Here is a 23730-nt window from a genome sequence, read left to right as displayed (position 1 = left end):
ATCTTCTGGAGTCATGCTTTGAAGTATTTCATCTTATACTTCACAGTTTTACCCATAAACAAAAGTATTTGGTATTTTTATCTATTCGTCTGTTATGATTTTGAGCTTTACTGGGTGATTCTGGGATGTCTTTAGATAAATCAGGTTAATGTCATTAGGGAAGAAAATAAACATTAATGAAATAACCTGGTTATTAAATATAATCAGGTATTCAGCTGACATCCTTTGTTGGGCACATAATGTGCTGAACCCTGAAATACTGCAGCAACCTCAGACTATAGCTCAGTCCCCACAGGTACAAGGCATGATGGGTGCATCACTTTCGCTGCCTCTACTCCCATATGCACCTATCTGGACTATTCAGACCACATGACCTTCTTTGAGTTTTCTAGAGTTTGTTAAAGGAAGAAATTTATAAAAAGTTAATTTTGGAAAAAAGTTTGGCTCTCTCTCTTCCTCTGTATCCCAGGTCCTCCCGGCGTGCTGCGTGTGGCCACAAGGAAACCAGCAATGCATGTTTGACGTCACAGAATTACAGAGTTTAATCCAATATAAGACAATGCATAAACTTAGAAGTAAGACAATGCACAAACTTACACCAGAAACTGCAGATCAACTGAGACATACATTCATTTACCTGACATAAATGGAGAGAAGGAAAGAACGCAAAGACAAAGACATCTTTGGAGAGTTGCAAGAGCAAATCTGATTTGTTACTTCTATGTAGAAAGTTTTATCCTCTTGTATTTAATTTATTCAAATAAGGCTGGCTTTTGCTCCTCCAACCAGGAGCTATCTTGGACACTCAGAAAAACTTAGAACTTCCCCTAATTTACGGCCTGGCCTCCAGGAATTCTAAGGTCCTCTGGCTAAGGAAAACATAAGATAAGATTTCACAAAATAGCTGTGGAATGCGGGGCTTCTTTCTGCCATAAATTCTCAGGAACAAACTTAAATTAAGTAATTTGGTTCAAGGAAAGGTTATCTTCACAAACTTGTTCAAAATTAAGAAATATGTTCAAAATGAGAGTGCTCAACATACCTTTTACACATGCCATAAGATTAACTGTATTAAAAACTAAAAATAATAATTTTTCTTTAACAAGTTCAATCTTCTTTCCCCCTATCAAAAAGTAGCCATTTTTCCCTCTTAGCCTTACTGATTAATGGTTTTTCTACAGCTAAAAACAGCTGTTCAGTACCTACACCTAGGGCTTCCATCAAAATGTGCTTGCGGAAAATTCTTTTCAACTGTGAAAACTGGTGCAAATGTGTTAGAACATGCAGAGCAGATCTTCAAAGAAAGTGTAAAGGGATTTGCTTTCCCAATTCAGCAGCAAGCATGTGTTAAACTTTTTCGCAAGTGTACCTTCATCATTATGCAGATCACAATCTGATGGCCACAGTTAAGGGCTGGTTATACTGAAGCAGTGTGTGTCACAGTGAGCGTGAAGTGTGCTATGTAATTCCACACAAGGGAAATCACAAACTAGCTGTGGGTCTAGATACGGCCAAGGTGGTGAGGAAGTGGAAAAAACGCAAGAGGCAAGTGTGCGACAATGGAGGGACATGAGGGCAAAAATTAGCGGGGATCCAGGTGGAAAAAGGGTCCCAGCGTTCTCAGGTACCTCGCTCTTCTAGCTGGTCTAATTCCCTTATTTGCAATCGATAAAAATCAGGGCATAAGTCTATGGTTAAGTACAATCAATTTAACATTTTCACCTTCATCCCCCAGACTTCCTGTCTGCTCAACACCGCAGATTTGTCAGTGTTAAAGAACTAATAGGGAGTTTAGTTGAAACACTTAACATGTTTATATTGGTCCACACTGGACCATAATTGCCACCTCTCCCGAATTACGCGGAAGATTCCCGAGTTTTAATATTATCTTCCTCCAGGCTCCCAATCAATATGTTCTTCCACTGAACTATAGATTTTTCAGTAAAGGAAAAAAGTAAATGCATGGGTGTAATGGATATAGAATAGTCATAGGACATGTCACCTGCACGTTTTAGCTGTTAAAACAGATAAACCCATTATTAGTGTGCAGTAAGAAAAATTTTCGAGCTGTCTTTAAACACACCATGAGCATACGCGTACGCAGAAGTTCTACACTAAATGATGACAAGGTTAAACATATCAATATGTTAAGCTAGTTAAGCATAATTAAAAGCCTGAACTGAACCTCTCACTGCATGAAAAGTGGGATTTTCGTCAATATACGGCACTGTAGATTGTCGTGGAACTTCAGGTTAGCGGCAGTTTACGGCAATTTGCAGGCTTCGACGAAAACTCCCGTAAATTGTCAGAAATTGACGTGGAATTTCTTAGGCAGTGTTCCCCCCATGCCTCCCCCCCATGGAATTCTAGGGGAGGCTTTAACATGTAAATGAACATGCTGTGAGCTATACAAATGCAAACCAGGGTTGCAGGGGGGTTTTACCCCCCCTGCAACCCTGGGTAAGAAAATCTCTGATACAAAGAGATCAGGTATAGCCTCTTACATTTTAGCTTGAATTGATTTATTTAATTAAAGTATAGAGACCAAAACAGATCTTTAGCTGACAGAGCAATACATTTAGAGCAGTAATTATTTTTTTTTAAATTTGCATTTAAGATAAAAAATAAAATGTTGTCTGTCAATATGCTCAATTCACAATTACTTAAGTGGAAAAGTTTCAAGAAATGATTCTGAGATGATTCACTTTATAACATGGCGCATTATCCTGTTGGAAGTAGCCATCAGAAGATTGGTACACTGTGGTCATAAGGTCATAGGTCAGCATACTAAATTGGTATTAAGTGGCCCAAAGTGTGGCAATAAATATCCCCCAAATAGATGGTAGAAATAGATCAGGCTCAGTATAGCCTAATTATAGACTCTTACATTTTAGCTTGAATTGATTTATTTAATTAAAGTACGCTAGATTACTGTGTATGCAAATGTTATGTAAAAAAAAATACACAAAATAATTTACTTCAAAAATTAGTTTTAATCAGAATCAGTTGGCTGTAATGGTTAATTTTTTTTTTTAGATTTCCACTTTTTTTTTTTTTTGTTATTGAATATATAAGAAAACAATAACAATCTCAAATAACAAGTCAATAACAAATATTTCAATACAAGAAGAAATATCACAACTCCTGCTTTTGAAAAATAAAATTAAATGCACAGGCTGGAAAAAAGTATAAAATAAAATAAAATAAATAAAAATAAATAAAATAATAATAGTAGTTAAAGTAAATTAATCAGTGGGGACTACCAACTGAAATTCTTCAATTAACTCAAACAATTTAATTGCATTTAAATTCTGCATCTTTCTCAGACATCTTTTGAAAAGGGAAAGTTCATTTTTGAGAGCAGAGATTGAGAGGGAGCATTTTGCATAGCGACATTTATGGATATAATACTTTGTTACAATTATTAGAATATTAATTAAAAATTCCAAATTTTTTTTCTTTAATGGATAAACCGAATTAAATGTTTTGCCAGGAAATAAAATCTAAATTTATTGTTTTAGAAGATAGAAAGGTTCGAAGTTGATCCCATAAGTTTAATACTTCTTTACATTCATAAAAAAGATGTTTAGTTGTTTCCAATTGAGTTGTACAAAAGCCACAATTCTCAACATTAAACTTAAATCTCTCTCTTAAAAACTCATTTGAAGGATATATGTTATTTATTATTTTAAATTGTAATTCTTTATATTTAGGAGGAATTGGGAATTTCAAATAATTTGTCCTAATTTTGACTATCATAGATTTCTTAAAATTTTGTAAGAGAGCTGTGCTTTTTGTTCTTCCTGGGTACATATTATTTATAGAATATTGATTCAAAAACTTGTTGTTGCATTTATTATCTCTAATGTCCACCTGCTCAAATTCAATCTTATGGAGACAAACAATTGCAATTGCAAACAATTTATAGGTGCATTACCGCCACCTTCCAGAATGGAGCGACGCGAGCTCTTCTCGCGAGTCCTTCCGTATAACAATGACGTCGTATGTGATTGGAGGAGCCTGATGAGCCTTCGGCCCCATCGTCCAATCACGTGTGAGCTTTTGTGCACTACGACTTCTCGCGAGACCAGCATATTAGCAGACATGTTTGTGTTACTATACTCAGAAGAGCTTCATCTCCAGTTACCGTGTTTGTATTTTGTTGTTACGTGAATAATGGCTGCACGACGTCTCGCGTTCAACTCGCCTCCAACTGCTCTTAGTCCACAACTTTCGGCCAGCCCGCAGACTGACGAGAAGAAACTGCTGATTGCTATCAGCGGACTGTCTCGTCAGCTTGCCCAACATACTGCCGACATGAATGAGCGCCTCACTCAGCTGGAGAATTCGATGCACTCCAGGTTGTAGTCCATAGAGGACAAGATGGCGGCTCTGCAGTTAGGGTGGCCATTTCTATAGCACCAAAAAGGAGGACATTGTGCGGCATATCAATAAATTACTAAGGTGTACATAAGAATCGGGTAAAGTCACATTTATAGCACAATTCTTAGTAGTTTAAAGAGGATGCTTGTGTAGCTGAATAGAACAAAATATTAAAGAAATGTAAAAAAGAATTGGTTCCCAGCATTTGTATTTATTTAATACATTGTGGTGTTTAAAAAGTGACCATTTTTTTAACACAATTAATTTGCGCAGAACTGCTGCAATTGATCATAAAGCAGTTGTTTGGAAAAGAAGCTCGAGAAAGAGCTAGAGAATAGGACGATGCAAACTGCAAAAAGTGGCTGGAAAAGAGGAATTCATGACATGGCTGCAGCCTGTCGAGAGTAAAGATGATTTCACCATGTTCTCTATCTATCCATATCTATCTATATATCTATCTATCCATATCTATCTATATATCTATCTATCTATATATCTATCTATCTATCTATCTATCTATCTATCTATCTATCTATCTATCTATCTATCTATATATATATATATATATATATATATATATATATATATATATATATATATATATATATATATATATATATATATATATATATATATATATATATATATATAAACTTGAGTCATGGAACTGTGCTTACAGCTCCTTATTTCATGTAAACTAATAACTTGTGTACATGATACTTGTTGATGGCATTAAAATTATTTCTAATAGCATTAAAAGAGCATTAAATTAGAGCTCCTCATTCCTGTATAAAACCTGTGAACGCTTAATTGAATCTGACATATTAAAAAAAATCCCCATCATCATCCAGCAGATGTTCAGTTTCTGCCCAAATATTTTCTTTCTGTTGTGGATTTTTGTAACAGGGATAACTAGGATCATACATAGTTTGTATGAACTCTGTTTATTCTCTGCTTCCAAACTCATCATCTCTTCATCCATTCCTGCAATAAGAATTTTCTTTTAAAGTTGTGAGATTCACTCTAGAATCTCACAACTTCTTCCTGGTCTGTTGAAGCACCAATAGTCTGCATCCAATTATTTAATTAATTGCTCTTAGTTTTTGGGAATATATACAAACTATGCTCTAATTTCTAGATACCGATCTGTTTTTACTATAATTTAATTTGACAAACCGGGTCTTCTCTACATTCTTTTTTCTGTTTGGTGCGATTGCAATAGCGGGTCTTGATCTGGACGGACCGGAGGGGAGCAAAAAATAGCTCAGCTCCGTATTTTGACGGTGAAGGACGGAGAAGACGTACGTGGGCGGTGACGAGCGGAGGATGTGGAACAGGTCTCATTGATTTACATGACAGACAAGTACTCCGTACGTGAGCGGGGCGGAGCGCTGACGGAGTATGTGGAATCTGGGGGTAAAGGAGGACAAATACATGTCCGGCTGGGTGCAGCGCCGGACGCCGGACAGTGCAATGAAAATCCGGACTGTCCGCCCTAAAGCCGGACATCTGGCCACCCTATCTGCAGTCGAGCAACTTTGCGGGATATACGAACTCGAGGAAGAGAAGACGGGTGCACAACGCCACGCTAGTGGTAAATATATGTTCGATTACTGGTAGCTATGCTAAAAGCAGCCTAGCTTAGCTAGGCAAGCTAAAGACAACCTAGCCTAGCTAGGTAAGCTAAAAGCAGCCTAGCCTAAAGCTTTATTAAAGTGTATTTTTTGTGATTCACAGGAAGCATTATGCCGTCTTAACAACTCGGAGACTAATTGCAGGCCCTATGAACCGGGGCAGGGGTAAAGTTTAAAGAATATGCTTTCATTCAGCGGTAAAAGGACATGGATACGGATGGATACCGACCATAGCTGTACTTTTTTTTTTTTTCACAGACTACAGTCGCCTCACAATGAGGCGGTGACCTCCTATTTGCTCGGATTTGCACGATGTTGATAAAGACGACATTGTGTGTAAGTGACTTGTTTTAATGTTTTCTCCTTCCTTGTTACTGTGACTTGCGTTTGATTTTTTCTTTTTTTTTTTTATTCATACCACTCTCATTTAATTGTTTTCCAGCTGCCTGTAAGACGTATTATGAGACGGTATGCAGGAGCTTCAGATACACGCTGCTAGCCAGCACGCTGCGTGCTGAGGCTATCTGCTCGGAGTCGGGCCAGAAGAAAGAGGGTAAGACTTTATTTGGTGACTATTTTTCAGGTGCATTGATAGATGTGTTGTGTCCATACGCAGTGCGCTGATTCATTGTTTTTTTTTCAGCTGCTGAAGGCGAGGCAGAGTGTGCTATCAGATGAGGAAGTGGAACTCTGTAAGTCCGCCACCGTCGACCTCATGTCCGACGAAGAAGATGGCGTCGTCGGCGGTGTCTCTGGATGGATTGTACGGTCGCCGCCATTTCGTAGGCCGGATCTCACTGAACTCTGTGTTAAGCTGCAGTCCCGGTTAGAAGCGATGCCGAAGTACAGGGCCACGCACAGTATGCGTCTGCACATCGGACCTGCCTCGGAGGGAATGCTGCCAGTTAACTCCAACCCCGAGGAAGCAAACGGACCGTTCACGGAGTTGTAATTTTTAGATACGCATGTGTTTGGATATGCGTTGTATATAGTTGTGTGTGTTTTAATAAAGCTCTTTCTTTGCATAAACAGCTTCCTGGCAAATCTTCATTTCCTGTATAAATTAATTCATGTCCTTGATGGTAACATAATAATTGTGTAGTAGTGTAGGATAACATAAATACACAGCATATGAATGAATAAATATATGAATGAATAAATATATGAATATATATGAATATATGAATATATATATATATGAATGAATAAATATATATATATATATGAATAAATATATATATGTAAATATATATATGCCAACCAATCACGAGCGACTTTACTTGTTTAAAAAGAAGTGGTTCCGTCCAATACTCAGTAAGAAAATTAAAGCCTGGCGTGGCCACGTGTGGTTTTGCTGCCAATCACGAGCGATTTCATTTGTTTGAGAATAGTGGTTTCAGCCAATACTGAGTAGGTTATTCAAGCCAGACCTGGCCAGCCGCGCGGGTTTGCTGCATTCATATGCTAATTAGGGCCATTAGTACAGCTGATCGCTCTCCACATACGTCAGAGTCCGTTTCCGACAATTTGTGGCACGACAAACGCGGACAAGCACGGGTTGCAAATTGTCGGAAACTGACGAAAATCAGGCAGATCTGCGGGAGTTTACGGGGGTTTACGGGGACGAAAATCTCACTTTTCATGCAGTGTCTGTGACATTACTTTCTAGTTACCGTAGTTTGAAATAAATTAACCAAAAATCTTTCATTTCAAGGAAACCTTTTTGCTCACAATTGCTGTTAACATATTAAGAATGGTCACAATAGAGAGAGCCGTGCCAGTGAAGGGATAACAAAATATGTGTGGCATAAAAGTGACTTTAAAGCCAAATGTCACAGTACTTATTGCTGCTTCTCTTCCTAATTCTATCTAAAAAAAAAAAATTGCTTTCCACATGTTTTGATGTTAATTGCCCTAAAAGAAAGAGCAAAGTCAGGGAGGAGATGGACCAGAAGCCAGCAGCAGGGAGAATGATGTAGGGTCTTTACAGTGAGGAGAGATTATACCTTCCTGAGATTATCTATTGTAGGGTTAAACCAAACAGATGTTAGGAAAAGGTTTTCACTGTTATTTCACAGGAAAGGTGAATTATCTGTGAAAACGCATAAAAAAACTTTGAAAAAGTTTTCATTTTTGGAATGCATGAATTTGAAGTTGAAGTTATGTGGCTGTTGCGACTTTTCTTCAAGGCAACAGCCAACTAATCCTTAAAATTAATCCTTCACACAGTTTTTAATTTGATCAACAATACTGACTATTAAATGCATTAGAGTGTAACTGCCTTATTATTTAGTCTCTGATTCTTATTTCAACAATCAAAACTGCTTTTTTTGTCACTGTCCTTAAAAATCATTGAGCGTCAAAGAAAGATTTTCAGAATAGAGGTCCTTTAAAAGGTTTAAAATACAAGGAAAGAAATGACAAATAATTACACTGTCAATACACTGAAAAAAAAACTCTCCCCATTTTCACAATGCAATGATGGAGAGTATGCTCTAGAATGTGTTAAAAATAGATTTTAAAGTGTTACACAGTTAACATTGTGGGAGAGTTGGAACAACAGTCTTCACTCAGCACAACAGTGTTGAATTTATCTAACAGTGTATAGAGTCAATCTTTAACACTACACTCTAGGCAGGGTTGATTATTCACCCATTCATGGCGGCAAGCTATAACTAAGGGCAGAGAGGCTGCCAAACACAAGGTGAATGCAGGTGAAGTGTCCTGGCAAACGACATATATAACTGGGATTCAAATCTACGACCCTCCGATTGGAAGGACCAACTTCTGCATCCTATGTTGTTAGCGCATGTATTTCAAGAGAGTTGTGAGTAGTGTTGTTTTTGACAGCCATCTTTAATCTTAGTCTTCAGGGCGAAAACTATTATAAGTCTTAGTCACGTTTTAGTCCTTACGATATATGATAGTTTTAGTCGGTTTTAGTCCACTAACACTTAAAAAGGTTTTAGTCTAGTTTTAGTCAGTTTTATGTTGCAAAAAAAATATTTACAATTTCAAATAGCAACCAGATTCTTTACCAGACTGACAGCTCTTGCCTAGTGTTGAGAAAATAAATTTTAAATAAGCTAATCTTGATTAAAATGGCCTAAATTGTGGTTTTAAATCAGTGACTTATTCTGGCCTGTTGACCTTTGTTTTGCCTGTGGCTGCAGCGGATGGTTTGCTAAGATCGTTTAAACTGCCCTTTGTCTGTGTCGTAAAACAATATAGTGGAAGTTCTGGCTTTTCACACTCATCTGTGAGAGGCCGTAAACACTGCAGGGGTTTTAGGCTTCAGATAAGGGGTCAGAGATAGCTCCTGGTTGGAGGAGCAAAGGTACGCCTTATTTGAATAAATTAAATACAAGAGGATAAAACTTTCTACACATAAGTAACAAATCAGATTTGCTCTTGCAACTCTCCAAAGATGTCTTTGTACGTCTTTGCTTTCTTTCCTTCTCTCCATTTATGTCAGGTAAATTAATGTACGTCTCCGTTGTTCTGCAGTTTCTGGTGTAAGTTTATGCATTGTCTTATATTGGATTAAACTCTGTAATTCTGTGACGTCAACACGCATTGTTGTTTTCCTTGTGGCTACACGTGGCCGCCGAGAGGACCTGGGATCCAGAGGAAGAGAGAGAGCCAAACTTTTTTCCAAAGTTAACTTTTTAGAAATTTCTTCCTTAACACTAGATATTGCAATAGCTTAGTAAGCTGCCATGAAGTTCATCAATGCTGTGTGCAGAAAACTCGAATTTATAGAATTTAAATAAACTTTTTTTTTTATTCGTGCCCTAAAAAAAGTGTCTCACAAAAGCTGTGTAAATAGCAGATCTAGTTCAGCACATCATATTGGTTAATATAGAAGTCAGAAAAGCTAATAAAATGTACAATAAAGGAATGGTTTTAGACATGCCAGGTTTCCATCACAAAACAAATACTTCCTAAATCTACTATGAATTATGTATTACACACAGATCAATAAAATTTTCCACCACTCAAAAAAAAAAGACAAAGGACAAAAAAAAATTCTTCTTTCTACTTTAGCAATTTTTGCTTCATTTCTTTAATTACTCGGTTACTGAGCAGCAGTAACCGAGGGGTAAATTAAAGTAGATTAAAGTTCATAGGATTTTTGTGTTCAAATACGCATTTCTGCACAAGCAGCTGGAAGAACATAGTTTGTGAGTTGAGAGTGCAGTAAAGGACCACTCCGGGTTATATTCCCCCCTGCTGCTGCTGCCATGATCCATCTGTGGTCATGCAAAATGTACACCACTGCACGCCAGGTGCGCAGCGAGACCAAAGAAGACGCAGAAGCACAGCTGATACTGCTTAGTAGATTACAGCACAATGATGCATTTTAAATGTCTGACTGACCACCCAATAATTTTGATTTCGTCTCGTTATTGTTTTAGTCAAAGACCCATGTTTAGCTTTTCTGTATTTATTATAATTGTGAGAAAAAAGAACCATCAATAAAATAATTTTGTCATCGCCATCGTTGACAAAACCAACACTGGCTGTGAGGTCTTCCTTGCTCACCCAGATCACAGATCTAATCTAGCAGATGTCCCTGGGAGATAGGATAGAGGATTAACATTTGGCCCAACCCAGACTCTACACACCAGAGGTCATGGATTTAAAACATTTATAAATTACCCCATGTTGTCCAATGGAAGTGTCTAAATTCACTTGCGCTGCTTCTACTGTTTCTACGGTGAAGCAATCCAGAGTGTCCATGACCAGGCTACACTAGCCTGACGTAGTCCGACTCAATTCTAGTCAGAATATGAGTCTGATACTGCTCCATTGCTCTGTGATTATGGGGCGTGTTTCAAACGAACCAGGAAAAAAAAATGCCTCTGCACTCAATTGGATAGACCTACAACCAATAAGAGCAACGGAGTGCGTGACGTATGTTAAGCGAGGCATAGTTGTTGTCCACAAAAATCAAAGCGTGCAGTTGCACGCCTAGAATATGAAGATGAGACTTGATCGCGTTTCTCTGTTCCTCTTTTTAAATTAATTTGCTGTCGATATCTTCTAGAACAGACCTAAAAGCAGAATCTACTCACCTAAACTCTCCAGCGGCAGCCATTGTTGTTGTCACCCAAGCGCGCTTTGGTCACGTGGTTGATTACGTTACTGTTGATCATCTGTCCATCATCGTATAAAGCCCGCCCTGACAATTTGATTGGATCGCCAGAGGGTGGGCGATCATACTCGCGCTACTATGGAGCAGAGCCAGACCGAACTTCCCGACCTCAAACTTTGTGGGCGGGACTAAGTTCGGGATGGCACCCAGGCTAAGGCTACACATGATACTAATTATCCAATGAGCTGCTGTCAGTCTGGGTTGCTGCTGCTGCTACTTTTAGAAACAGCAGACAAAGCAGTGGCAAGCGAGGCGATGGGAAAGAAGGAGAAAAAGATGAAAAAAGTGAAAGAAATCGGAAGAACTGTGGTGAACTGGTGAAAGAAAAGTGAAATTGTGCTCAAAGATGACCCTGCAAATTTCAAGTATGTTTGGTTCAACCTGCTGCTGTGAAGCAGGATTCTCCACCATGAACATAATCAAAAATAAATATGGATCCAGGCTCAAAATGAGCTCCTTGATATGTGCTTGAGAATGACTTTGTCTCCATTAAAACACAGGTTTAAAGCCTTGCAGGGCAGCATAAAACCATTGGTGTCAAAAGTACCCACATTTGTTACTTTAGTAGAAGTATAGATACTGCAGTTTAAAAACACTCTGGTAAAAGTTGAAGTATCAACTTGACCTCTTTACTCAACTAAAAGTGAAAAAGCATGTGCTCCAAAAACTACTTAAAGTATAAAAGTATAAAGTAACCTTTAAAAAAAAAACATATATATATATATATTTTTTTTTTTTATCTATTTAAAAAGTCAATGTATAACATGCCTGTATAAACACATAATTTTATTTCAGTGTTAAATGCTTTTTAAAGTAACAGATAATAATTAAAAATGTCTCTGGACCTTTACTGGTTGCTGATTTTCTTAATTCGGACCCCGCAGATTTTTAATTGGTTACCCATGCTCTTCACAGTGACAGTCACTTGCCTCAATCCAAGAGGTTCAAAACCTTTTGGCAAGAGGTTTTGCGATTTTTACATCAACACTTAACAGAGTTGCTTGAATTTAACTCCTTAGATTAACACCAAATTCTTGGACTAGCTGACTAAACAAGTGGTAAATTAATACTGTACTTTGACACACAATGCCATCAGTGGAAATTTAACACATGATTTTGCTGTGTACTGTGTGCCTTCATTGCAAAACGTAAGAGAAAAATATCAAATCAGAAGCCACAAACCTCTTGATTATGTGGCAAGTTTGCTTTTTTATGGCTCGATCTGGGCTTAATAACCAGATGTTATATTTCAGTTTGCTCACTGTAGCAACTGTCTGTGAAACTGTGATTGCTACTGTGTCTGCATCCACCTACTAAAGGTTAATTCATGAGAGGAAAGCTAAAACAGTCTGGGCGGCCGCTAGACAGAGATGTCAATAACATCTGGATGTGCCAGAGCTAAAAGGAATCAATGTCAAAGACAGTTTTGTCAACACTGACTTTTTCTATTCCCTGCCTAACTTTGACCGTTCTTTAAAGACAATTTGTTCCCTCATTTTTTAGCCTAATTACAAAGATTACAGAAACATAATCTGTGCTTTTTCTCCATATGGCTCTTTAATTCTCCTCTTCCCTCCTGTTTTGCTGAGGCGGTTTATGGTGTCAAAGTTAATGAGGTAAAGAAAGGCTTAATGAAACAAGCTGCAGCGCTCAATGACTGTACGTCTGAAGTTTGGAAGCTCAGCATTTCTTTCAAATTCCCCAGCATTAAAAAAAACTACAAAGATCCAAACAGTGCTTATCCGTTTAACGTCACATATGAGCCAGTTTATGTAGCAACAGTGTATCGAGAATCAATGTTTAGTTTAAACCGGAACATCCCTATGAAACACAACCTTAGAAAGATACATAAAATGTCCAAACTGTACTGATAAAATTAGAGAATCATCAAAAGAATGCCAAGAGTGTGAGAAGCAGAAATAAAAGCAAAAGGTGGCTACATTGAAGAACTAGAATAGAATATAAGACATATTTTCAGTTCTTTCACACTTTTTTGTTAAATATTTAATTCCACATGTGTTGACTCATAGTTTTGATGCCTTCAGTGTGGATCTACAATTTTCATAGTCATGAATATATATATATATATATATATATATATATATATATATATATATATATATATATATATATATATATATATATATATATATATATATATATATATATATATATATATATATATATATATATATATATATATATCAGGGATGGAACGGTTTTTGAAAACCGTCCGAACCGTTCGGTTTTACTGTCTCGGTTCGATTCACGTGTGTTTCGTTCGGTTCATGCGCTGCTCCATTTTCTCATAGGTGAAGCGTTTACACTCCAGAGCAGAAGGTGGCGGTACTGCGACCAAACCCAACCACCAGTAGTAACCAAGAAGAAGTGAAGCAGCATAGCCCGGTGTAGCAGAACAAAATCAGTTGTTGTGGAGAATTGTGTGGGAGTGGGAAAGAACAAGAGTTGGAAGACGCGCCAGCAGCACTTTATAGGTCTGCTGTATGGGAGCGCTTTGCATTTAGAGTGACCTACGATGACGCCGGAAAGACAGTTGTGGATAAAAGTGCAACAGTGTGCAAGCATTGTGCAATAGTTTTGTTTATGCTAACAGTAACATGTCATGCTAACACCAAAATCCCTCATACTCCGTCAGCAACCCCCGCTGCGCTCCAGACCGGCTGCTCAAAGCAAAGCCACAGCCTCCACTGTGGCTCCCGTCCGCTCCCCTCTGAGTCCCTTGGAGATGGTAGAGAGCATGCGCGCGATGATTACATTCAAAGCAGCAAAACATACGGAAATGATTCAGGGTTTCCGCGGATCATTTCAAATAATTACAATCCATTATTTTTGGGGGGATTTTTTCATTAATTTCATAAATTTTTATGGGATTTCGGTGTAACAATCAATATATACCGAATCGAACCGAACAGTGGATTTTGTGAACCGTTCCACCCCTAATATATATACATATATACATATATATACACATATATACATATAAATACTAGTGCTGTCAGTCGATTAAATTTTTTTAATCGCGATTAATCGCATCAATGCCTGAGTTAACTCACGATTAATCGCATTTTAATCGCACATTTTTTTCCTGATTGAAAATCATTTAAATACTCTCGATGACATACAAAAAAAATACATACAGGCTAGGTTTGTGCCAATGTTCTTTTTTTAAAATGAAAACAGGTCACAGATACTGATTTATGCCAAAAATAAATATGTAGGCAAAAAAAGGCCCTGAAAACAGGCTGATGTAAAAGTCTTTACAGTTAATACAGTCTTTTGAACAAAGACAAGCATTTTACCCTACTGCTATAAAATTTAGTAGAGTTAACATTAGATGTTAATTAACCAAGATAATAATGAACAATTTTCAATCAATACATCAAAATCAATAGACCGACATCACTAGATGAAGGTAGTCTATGCTCTAGAAAGTTACTTTTCAGCCTCTTAACAAAAATGAGAACACACACACAAGCACCCACACACACACAGACACACACGATACCGACCTGTGGCGTACACAGACGGCAAGAATGCCGTAGCAGATTCCATTTCACCTCAGTAATCTGTTTTCTCAGCGTATTTCAGGTTGCTACTAGTTACCAGACACTCAACTTGTTTGTTGGTGGTGGGGCTTAAAGAACAGGCACTAGCGTCACCCAGTGTATCAGCGTCTTTTTCCCTTGAGGAGCTCCGCTCTGGAAGCCTATGAGAAATGCATACACTGGGGGAAAATAGCCCCGCCTTCCCGCAGGCTGCAGCGGGATGTACTTGGAAAATTGTACCATAAAACCACATAGCGTTAATCTCACGTTAAAAAAATTATCGCCGTTAAAATGGCCTCGCGTTAACGCGATAATAACGCGATAATTTTGACAGCACTAATAAATACATATATATACAATAAAAGAAAATAGCGCTGTTTATCTAATCTTACAGAGCTGGGTCTATAATAATGATGACTTTCACCTTGATATTTTAGCGCAGATGTACATCTGGGGGCGAAAACGGATCAGTCTTCCAACCTGTATAGGTGTACTGTGAAATTACCACATTGAACATGACGTGCTGTTGGAGCCTCTAAAGAATTAGATTTTTTTCTATTTTGCTAAACTATTAATGATACAGACTTAAGGTTATGTGAAAGATCTATTGTTATTTATTTCTCTTATATGACCCTCCTTGTCAGGCCGCCTCCTGCTGTGATGCATGCTCTTATTGTTTGGTGAAGGAGTGAGGAGTGAAACAGTCTTTCTACCACCAATTAACATTTATATTTACATTTTTTGGAGGTCAGCTCTGAGATTATTTCTGTTATTTTTATAAGTAAAGAAAACACCTTTTGAAACCATAAGACTCTCCATGAGAAATGTCAAAAACCTCCTTACTAAAATTTATTCTGCCATTTTTTTTTTCTTTTTTTGGGAACTTATTAGGTTGCAAGAGTAGCTGTAACAAGTAGAAAAACTTCACTGATGACTTGAAGAAAAGCACAAAGTTGGGGGATCCAGCCGATCACTAACAAAGAAAGCAGCCAGTGGGCCGTGAGTAGGATCAGCTGATTGAGCATATCAATGACAGCACCGCTGCGCTACAGAAAAAGAATTGATCACTACAGAAAGCAAAGATGTTGATTTTGGAAAAGGTTTGTGGCAAAGAATGGTCTTTGTTGATTAAATTTTTCAAAAGTGAAGGGATCTATGCAGAGATGGGGGATCTGGGGTCAAAAAGTCATTTCTATGTCATGTTTTTGTTCTTCCCAGCCACTGAACCAGGTGATTCCAATCTGGTTTATCTATGTAAATTGAATTCACCAGGTTCAGTTGCTGGGTAGAACAACAAGTCATTTCAATGTCATGTTGACTCCAGATCCCCCATCTCTGGATCTATGTGATCATTAATGATGTCTGATCCTGAAACTCCGCCTGCATCTGAGAATGTGTTAAACATGGATGCAGGTATAAAGATGCTTCAGGGAAAATTTATTCTTAGGAAGATTCCCAAAGGAAAAGTTGAAAAGACTAAAACTGTTTGCACCTTCTGCAATACAGAATTGCTTTACCGCAGGAGTTCTTCCAGTCTCAAGTACCACCTAAACAATGGCGTAATTATCGGTAAGCAGAATATGCAGTTGCTTAGGGGCCCCGTCACTGACACCTGGTAGGCCCCCTACGCAATTGTGGACTAGGACGTCAATTTGCAAATGTACTGGTGCGAAAAATTCATCTTAAACCCACCTGATATTAAAGCGACTGACCGGACCTTATTTATACCGCAACACATGCCAGATTCAATTACATAGTTACTGCTGCAATTAGGGATGCAAATTATCGATTAATTCATTAATCATTAGTTGATTATCTTATCGATCGACTTTCGATTAATTGATAAGCGGCGTTTTTCACCTGAATTTCAGGACTTCAATAGGGCCTTAATATAATTGAGGTATTATATTACATTAGCCAACATTATGATACCATAATTATATTGTATTATATTATACATTCCTCAAGTAATTATGCATTAGGAGAAGAAAGCAGACACGTTTTTAAGGTAAAACAAAATCTTTAATTTAAAAAAAACCTGGCTCAGTTCTTGCATTTGAAACAGACATAAAAAGAGAATAGAAGAAATTAAATAGAGAGCCAAACAGAATATTATTGAGCCTATAGGTTAGAAAGAAACTGCATAGGCTATTAATTGGGTTATCCTCAACAATCCTAAAATGAAACATCCACAACATATTTCTACCTCAATTTGTATAGGGTTACAGCAAAATAGAATGAAACGTTCACAGGGTCACTGAACACAACAACATAGCATAACATTACAGGGCCTCAAACCAGAACAATCAAATAAAGTGGTGATTCAATATTACCCTCTCCTAACTGAAATGTGGCACATCACAACTTGACCTAGGCCTAGGTTCTATATATTTTTGTTCAAGAAAATTAGCATGTTAACGTGCTCTGGGGTAAGGCGTGTACGTAGCCTGTTTACAGTGAGCCCAGCTACTGAAAACACACGCTCAGAGGGGACTGATGTGCCTGGCGTACACAAATACCGTTTTGCTAGTGTTGCCAGCGTCGGAAACCTCCTTTCATTCACTTTCCACCAGCACGTGGGGCTCGACTCAAGTGGTGCAGGAGGGTCCTTTAAGTACATATCCACTTCACTCTCCACGTCATCTTTGCGGGCATCGGAATAGGTTTCACCCAGAAGTAAACTCATAGCAGATGTAGGCTTAGCCCCATGTCGCTGAGGCCCTGTATGGACAGTGTTACCGTCGTCTCCAGCGGTGGCGGCACCTGCAGTGATGCTGTCGCGTTCAGCTGTAGCCATTTGAAGCAGCGTGGAATGAGCTGACTTCCTGGTAGCTGGAGGAAGAAATCCCAGGTGTTTGTGACGAGGGTCAAGCATTGTTGCGATCATAGGGGTGGATGTGTTGAGGTCATCAGACTGAATCTGTTGAAAATAGAAAGAATAGGCATAGGCCTACAATTACACATATGAAAACGATACAATTGAATGACAATTACGACCTATTTGCATCATTATTTATTTTATTCATCATTATTATTAGTCTATTGGATAGACCCTATAGGTAGTTTTAATAATTAATGGATGCATACCTTCATGCGCTCGCCCAGCGAATCTCGCACTTTTTCCTTGAAGTCTGCGACTTTGGGGCTGTCCTCATCTGAAGCGCTGAGGTGAGTGTTGATTAGACTGAACGTGATGGGGTACGTGTTTGAGATTGACACCTCCGACTCCGCAGACATCACCGTAGTTGCACACTTCAATGTTCCCAACACGGGTGCCATATCTTCCATTAGCTGCCAGTAGTCGTCTCTCAACTCCAGCGTCCTCGCATCTGCCAGTTTTGTCACGGATCGGTCTGATAGCACGGCTGACACAGCCCATCGCTGTTCAACCAGGCGCTCAAACATGTCGCAGACTGAATTCCACCTGGTTTTACAGGATTGAATGAGGCGATGCGGAGGAAGCGACATTTGGTGTTGCTTTTCTTCCAGGGCTTTGGTTGCGATTGTGCTGTGGTGGAAATGTTTGACCAACCTTCCCGCTGCCGCGATTGCTCTGTCTACCCCAGCAGAAGCAAAACCATCATTGACAGCGAGATTCAGGGTGTGCACGAAACACGCTACTGATTTCCAGCTGACTCGTGTAGGATTGTTCGCTTGTACAATATTCCTAGCATTGTCGTGGACACATGCTGTAACGCGGCCGGAAAGTCCCCAAGTCTCCACTATATAATTCAGCTTCTCAGCCAAGTTGTCGGCGGTGTGTCTGTCAGAAATGCTTGTCGTAATCAGGATTGCAGATTTTAACAGCCAGTTTTCGTCGGTGTAGTGGCAGGTAACTGTGATGTAACTTTCTGTTGTGAGAGCCGTCCAACAGTCTGTTGTTAATGCTACAGCTGTAACAGCAGCGAGCTTTGTTTTTAGCTCACCTTTCGTTTTTTCGAACCGAGCTTCGAGGCGAGAAGTTATTGATGTTCTCGAAGGGATGTTGTAACCTGGCTCTATGAACCCAATGAGATCCTGAAATCCTGCACCGTCAACTGTGTTGATTGGCATCAAATCCCTCTCGATCATGCAGCAAATCTTCTCTGTAATGCCCTCCGCCCTTCTCTCATCACACGCTCGCCTTCCAATGGTAGCTGTGATTTTAGGTTGACCAGGTGAACTGGTGGTGCCATGCAAGACAGCAGCATGCACGGTGTTCAAATGATAACTGAGTGAGCTAGTGGAACTGTTGTATTTCAACACCGCATTACAAACAGAACATTTGACTTCTTTGCCTGAATTAACAATATTGAAGTGGTCCCACACCGCACTTCTTTTCGCCCGCTTCATTTCTTCATTTGGTTTTCAACCCTGGTCTCTCTCGCGACACGAGGCGTGTTCTCGTTCTCACGCTGTGTTAAAGTTACAGTAAAGCGCTAGCACCCTCTAGCGGTTAATCGTGATTAATACATTTTGATCGAGCAACCTCTTGATCGACAATTAATCTAAAGTCGATTAACCGTTTGCATCCCTAGCTGCAATTAATATTAATTATTAGATGCTTGTGCTTTAAGCTATGCCTCTTTCCTGAATAGAGCTGGCAGAGCAATTGCGAGAATGAATTTTGCAAACTTTTTGTTTTATTTTCACTTGAAAGCAATTCTGGCAAAGAGGTTGTGTGTTCACTTTGGTTCCTTTCCCTGAACAAGCATGGCAGGGCTCTTGAGGCTATAACTTTTTCTTTGCTTTTCTCTCTCATGAAAGCCCTGTTAGTGCCTTTCTTGGCAAAGTTGTGTGCAACTACAATGGTGTGTTTAACACCAAACACATTCAGCTTCAGGATATCTAGTTTATATGCAAAGTCTATTGGAGAGAGAGTCTAGGGCAGCATTTAGGAGCGTTGGGAGCGGCCAGTCTAGCAGTGTTTCTAGATACGGCCGAGGCAGTGAGGAAGTGAAAACAGGCAAAGGGCAAATTTGTGCAACAACGGAGGGACATGAGGGTGAAAAAGAGCGGTGACCATGATGGAAAAAGGGTCCCAGTGTTCTTGCGCACCGCACTCTTCTAGCTGGTCCATCTTCACGAGTCGTTTTCCACAATGGCGGCCATACAAACAAAACAAGCCGGTAAGGTACCAAACAGGAAATACAGATAGTGTGGAGCGGATGAAGATTTGACCAATCGGAGGCCTCCTGTCTGTGGCACTATCTGCGGTCACCTACAATTTTGGAGCGGTGCACCAGAGTGTCTGCAGAAGGGAGTCGGGGAGGGGCGGGGGATTGGGTGGGGGCGGCGGAGGGGGGGTGCTTGCATGTGCTGTTTGTCAGGAAGACAAACAACACATGCAAGCCGTGATATCTGCTTCTGTATAGCTGTTAGAATAAAACTATGGAACATTAATTTACACAAAGGGATGTCCACCTGTTTTACAAGGAAAGCTGGGAGAATTTATTTTAAATGTAAGAGTCTTCTGATACCATCATTATACCTCCACTAGAATATTTTCTCATTGAACTATGATGAAACGGTTTATAAATACCTACATTGGAAAACCTGACGTGAAGAAATTTGATTTTTATAATCTGGTACTTGCGGTTTTTACCTAAACCTAAAAAAAAATAATAATAATTCTATTCACACAAATTGCAGCGGGAAACCCCCAACAGCATGGCTGACTTTGGAGAGCTTTTACTGGGGACTCCCAGTGCTGTTGACTACTGCTAAGTGTGGGATCTGCTGCTCCATACAACAAAGGAATATTTAACTAGGATGATAATCCCGGTGAGCTGACTGCACTTATGACCTCAAAAGATGTCCGGCTTTCAGACAGGAGCAAGGTACTACTGCTCCCATTAACTTTATTTATTAGTATTTAATATAACCCTTTGGTTTGCTTTTCTAATTAAAACCACCTACAGTGCTTGAGCATTTACCTTTGTGTTTTTCATACAAAAGCTATAAAAATAACTGGTGTCTGCTTTAAGAGCAGCTGTCTTTTTTCTTCCAATAGAAAGTTTTCCTAGCTCAGTGCTTATAGGTTTTGCCTCTTGGATGTAGAAGCTAACGTCAGGCTCATTCTGACTATGGTTCAGAATAACTATGGTCAGCTCACCCTGACCACTTTTAGAAGTCACTTACACTCCACACTGTGGCCAGCCCGACTTAGTTACCAATCCTGCAGCGGGCAAAGTGCATTCGCCGTGCACATGAATAGCCATTTTCCTCTAATCCAGTAGCCAGTTGTTGTTGTTTTTTTTACACTATTCAAGTTAGGGTAAGTTGATGATTGATTTAATTCTGAACTCTTTCCTGTTTATCTCAGAGGTTTAATCCAGGGCTGCTGCTGCGTCCAGCTGAACATTTGGAGTCATTACATCGTGCCACAAAGGCTCTTTTAACATACCTTGGCTAATAAAAGTATACACACTGATTTTAAGAATAGGGGTTCCTTGTGTTGTTACAATAAAGTCACAGCATAAAAATCCATATCATTAAACATGAACAGGTTTCACCAGTGAGTCCCTGAAGTTATCTGCTGCTCATATTTAAATAAAAGGGAACTTAGCTGTTTCAAACTATTTGGATTGGGGTCCACTAATCTGTTTTTTGGCATTACATCAGCTAACATCACTATTACAGCCTCATTTACTCTATGCAAACATACTTTTGGGTAACTAAGATAAAATGGCAAGCCATTTATCAAGAATGCAGTGCCAGAGTGTGTCATTATGTTTTAAATTTTTCTGTTTTCTGTGGTTTGTCTCCTACAGCTTCCTCAGAGGGATGAGGATGGGATGATAACAGTGAATAGATTTCCATGACACTAAGTGTACATTGAAGAGAAAAAGACAGTAAAGCAAGCAAGAGCAGGAAGATGGATCAGTCTGCGAACAACCTCAGAGGGACCTTTAGAATCTCATTTGCACTGAAGATGAAGGGGAAAAAAAGTGGAAAAGTAATGAAAAGTAAAGGTAAAGTTCACTCACCCAAAGCCAGACACCATGCGGCAGAAGAGGAACATACTGTAGCCTTGAACAAAGGAGGAGAGGAAAGCAAAGAAGCCGTTGACGGACATGGATATGAGCAGGCACTGTTTACGGCCCACTTTGTCTGACAGACCACCCCAAAAAAACGCTCCGAACATCATCCCCAGATACACAATGCTGCCTGCAGAGAAGGGGAAAGGACACAAAGAGAAGTAAAAAGACATTTTAAATGTCATCCAATTAATAAGAGGACATATTTATATTACTAAAAAAAAATAAGTGGAAATAAGTTTACACGAAAACATATAGATATCGAGTTTCCATGAAATGCTTAATCTGATTTAGACTTGATATAGCTGTAATGGCTACAAAGAAGGCAACTTGTAACTAATCAATATAAAATGTCATTAGAATTCAAAACACGCAACTTTAATAACTTCTAGAAACAAGAAGAAATGTAAATGTATTGATTATCGATGATGTTTGTCTTAAAGCAGTATAACTTGAAAATTCTTGAATGTTTTTTTTATTTTATTTTTAACAAAGGTGGCGCCTCATGACAAAAAACAGGCGGGGTACACCCTGCAAGGGTCGGCAGTCTTTTACAGGGCAACACAGAGACAAACAAGAGTTCACGCACTCACTCACACCAAAGGGGAATGTAGAGAAGCCAATTAACCTAACAGTCATGTTTTTTGACCCCAGGCAGGGAATCAAACCCAGAACCTTCTTGCTGGAAGGCAGCAATGCTACCCACTGCTCTACTGTGCAAGATTCTTAAACATTATTTGACAGAAAAAGCAGTGTCCCCCACTAGACCAGAGGGTGGCAGCAGCGACTATTGCCAGCTTTATCATTGGAAACAAAAAAATCCTGAAAATTATGCTGAAGACAAAAACACAAGAAAGAGGAGCCGTGCTTTGCTCAAAGTCCCAATCCACTGATCAAAGAAAAAAGAAGAGCGAGCAAAGGTGAGAGCAGAACAGACACCAGAGCCTGTAGATATATGCTGTGCCTTATTTAAAATCTTACGAAAGGATTTTAAGGACATTTTTACCAGAGCAAGGAACAATTCATTTAAATTTCTTAATAATCCAGATCATGTGCGAGTTTTAGCTATGGTGTTGCTTGGCAGAGGTCTGTGCTCTCAGAGTGCTTTTCTAATTTATCTTAGATTTAAGTAACAACCACCAGGGTGTGACATTTTACTTACTTTGTTAAGGTTCTCCCTGACACATTTCAAGAAGCATCACACCTATTTATGTTGGGACAATGTTGCTTGAATATTTGAACACTCTTCATATCAGAGATGTTAGTCAGCATGTATAGGTAAATATCCAAACCTTAGGTTAATCTGCTTTATTTATTTAATCAATAAAATTGTCTTTCTGAGCTTTTATGATCGCTGATCTGCCAAAACATTTTGTGGTGTACAAGCTTCCACAACCCCTTATCATTGATAGCAGACTCAATGTTCTTAGGTGTGAAAAACCCAAAATAGACTCCTTCACACATAATTTATGTCATTATGCAACGTACCACACCCCAGCTTGTCAAATATTGACGCTTGGTCAAAGCCAGCTGCATGTTACATACTAACTCACAGAGGGTACAGTACTTCTCTCATCATATAACGATGTCATGATCTTGGTACTGATGACTGGCTTAATTACATTTCCTTCACCTTTCCAAATCTGCTCATTACCTCTCATCTGATCCACCTGCTCCTGCCTCTGTTTAAGGTGCTTGTATCCAGTCATCAGCCCCCAGATTCTCTCTAGCCAGTGGTGAGAGTGTTTTTAGAGTTCCTTGGTGTTTCCGATTTCGTGATCCTGACCTGTTTTGCCTCTCAACCACTGTGCCTGCCTGTTCCTGCCTGAACAGTTTACCTGATTTGTCTTCACACTCCTGGACCTCTGAGCCTGCCTTTCTGATCTGTTGCCTGACTGGCTTCGGACTCCTGGACCTCTGAGCCTGCCTGTTCCTGTTTTGATCTATTTGCCTGGCCTTGCTTCGGACTT

At 39.2% G+C, this 23730-nt stretch overlaps 1 protein-coding gene across 1 annotated transcript in view; it reads right to left on the bottom strand.

Annotated features, from left to right (window-relative positions):
* The window catches only part of LOC119788294 (synaptic vesicle glycoprotein 2C-like), a 120547-nt gene that overhangs the window by 37024 nt on the left and 59793 nt on the right, over positions 1-23730 (bottom strand). Inside the window, exon 3 of the mRNA XM_038292543.1 lies at positions 21710-21890. Coding sequence (XP_038148471.1) covers positions 21710-21890 — 181 coding nt within the window. The remainder of the gene's footprint in view (positions 1-21709; positions 21891-23730) is intronic.

Source organism: Cyprinodon tularosa, unplaced genomic scaffold, assembly GCF_016077235.1.
Source record: "Cyprinodon tularosa strain WSP-4 unplaced genomic scaffold, ASM1607723v1 ctg313, whole genome shotgun sequence".
Taxonomy (NCBI): domain Eukaryota; kingdom Metazoa; phylum Chordata; class Actinopteri; order Cyprinodontiformes; family Cyprinodontidae; genus Cyprinodon; species Cyprinodon tularosa.
Note: the sequence above shows the minus strand (reverse complement) of the source record. Positions and strands in the feature narration are given on the sequence as shown.